General features: G+C 33.9%; 1 protein-coding gene across 1 annotated transcript in view; it reads left to right on the forward strand.

Moving 5' to 3' along the window:
- LOC101859600 (homeobox protein slou) overlaps positions 1 to 2,162 on the forward strand; it is a gene marked incomplete in the record, with an annotated part of 19,697 nt that overhangs the window by 16,288 nt on the left and 1,247 nt on the right. Inside the window, 1 exon segment of the mRNA XM_035972652.1 lies at positions 348 to 434. Within this exon segment, the coding sequence (XP_035828545.1) occupies positions 348 to 434 (87 nt within the window).

Below are 2,162 nucleotides of genomic sequence, written 5' to 3' on the forward strand. Positions count from 1 at the left end.
CCCCCCACAAAACCACACACACACAAAAGAAAGAAACGCCCCTCCCCCCTCCCTCCAAAAAAACACCCAAAGCAAAGAACAACAACAACACAACAGTAGCCAACAAACAAACAACAATCTGACACGCGATACCACTCGGTGAGGGTTTGTAGCTTAGCATCTACGGGTTTTCTCTTTTCTTTTACTTCTCGACCCTTTTCCACCTGTTTCATTTCACAAAATAAAATATTTTGATCAATTCTCTTCTCCGGTGTATACTGCTCTGTATTATTGTTAGCCGTTCCAAGTTTTGCAACTCTTTGTCTTCCACATTCTAGATTTTACGGTTAGTTCTGTTTTCATTCCAGGTGAAAATCTGGTTCCAGAACAGGCGGTACAAAACAAAGAGGCGGCAACTTCACGAGGAACAGATGATGGCCGCTAACGCCAAAAAGGTATCTTCTCTTTTCATTCTGAGTTTGCTTTTTAAATTCTATTTTAAGAGCAGATAGAAACTTAACAGCACCAACTTTACATTCCTTTTTGATCAATAATTTAGATGACCCCCCCCCCCCTAAAAAACACAAAAAACAAAGAATAAATAAATAAATAAATAAAAATATAAATAAATAAATAAATAAATAAATGAATACCAAATAAATTTTAACAAAAATAACAAATAAATAGATAAATAGATAAATAAATAATTTTTAAAAATAATAAGATGATAAGATACATTAAAAAGAAATCAAACAACATACAAAAAGAGATATAATAAAATAGAATATTTAAAAAATAGTTGAAATAGCAATCTTGTTTCTCCCAACTGACAAATGAAAAAATCATAAGAAAAATCAAGATAGCACCAAGACTCAAGCATGAAACAGAAAGAAAGAATTGACTGCAAGGTTATTCAAAAGTATAAGAAATTGTGTAAGTACGTCTGTTTCTGTAACATTCAGTAATCTTCCGCCAGTATAATATGAAATCCCAGATAATTTGCTTTTCCGTTCTCATCGAACGTATTTATTGGTGTTCAACATTACGGTTGGATAATCATCGATAATTATTATACAACCATGTACACAATATATCACTTGCATCGCAGCTGATTACCTTTTGTTCATCTAATCAGTCTGAGAAATTTTGAAACAAATCGCTTGTTATATAACAAGATACGTATTTGTGATGTAATACTGGTGTTATTCTCTAGCACATTACTTAATAGATAACCAGTTGCTTATTCTTTGACACTTATTATATTATGTGTATATATAAAATAAATATTAAATAAATATATATTATAGACTCACAAACACACACACACACACACGCACACACACACACACACACACACACACACACACACACACACACACACACACACACACACACACACACACACAGAGATACTATATATGTATATATAAATATATATATACAAGTACATATAATACAAATAAATATTATTTATACTCGTATATATTATAAATATATAAATATAATGCATAATACATATCATATATTATTATATATAGATTACTGCGACTACTACTACTACTACTACTACTACTACTACTACTACTACTACTACTACTACTACTACTACTACTACTAATAATAATAATAATAATAATAATAATAATAACAATAATAACAATAATGTTGGCAAGCTGTTCAAATGTTCTATGTTTAGAAAAAACAACTTTTTTTTCAAAAGAGAGAAAAAACGTCTCCATTCTTTTAACATGTGTGGGCCTACCTACTATTACATTTAAGATTCAAGTTTTTGACAACATATTTCTCGAGCACTTACAGCCTATACAAGAGATAAAGAAACTGCGGGGCTCTCGTGGCCTAGAGGTTAAGGTGTTGGCCTCTCATTCAAAGGTCCCGGGTTCGAATCCGGGTAGCGACCGAAAAATTTTCTTCTCTAAAATGTCACCTCCTTTCCTGCTCTCTAGCAATGTTCTGTTATCTGCTTTCATTTCCACTTTCTGCCCCCTCCCCCTCCCCTCCTTTGCCCCCTCCTCTGGGCTCCTGACTCTTCTGCAGCCTTTCTACTGCTACTCCTTGGCTCCTCCTTACAGCTGTCTTTCTGCCACACCCCTTATCTTCTGGTAGGAAAGATCTACATCTAGCCTTTTCGGACAAGGGCAAAAAATCTCGGAGGGCCCGTGTGC

The sequence above is a fragment of the Aplysia californica genome, unplaced genomic scaffold (genome assembly GCF_000002075.1).
Source record: "Aplysia californica isolate F4 #8 unplaced genomic scaffold, AplCal3.0 scaffold00781, whole genome shotgun sequence".
Lineage (NCBI taxonomy): Eukaryota > Metazoa > Mollusca > Gastropoda > Aplysiida > Aplysiidae > Aplysia > Aplysia californica.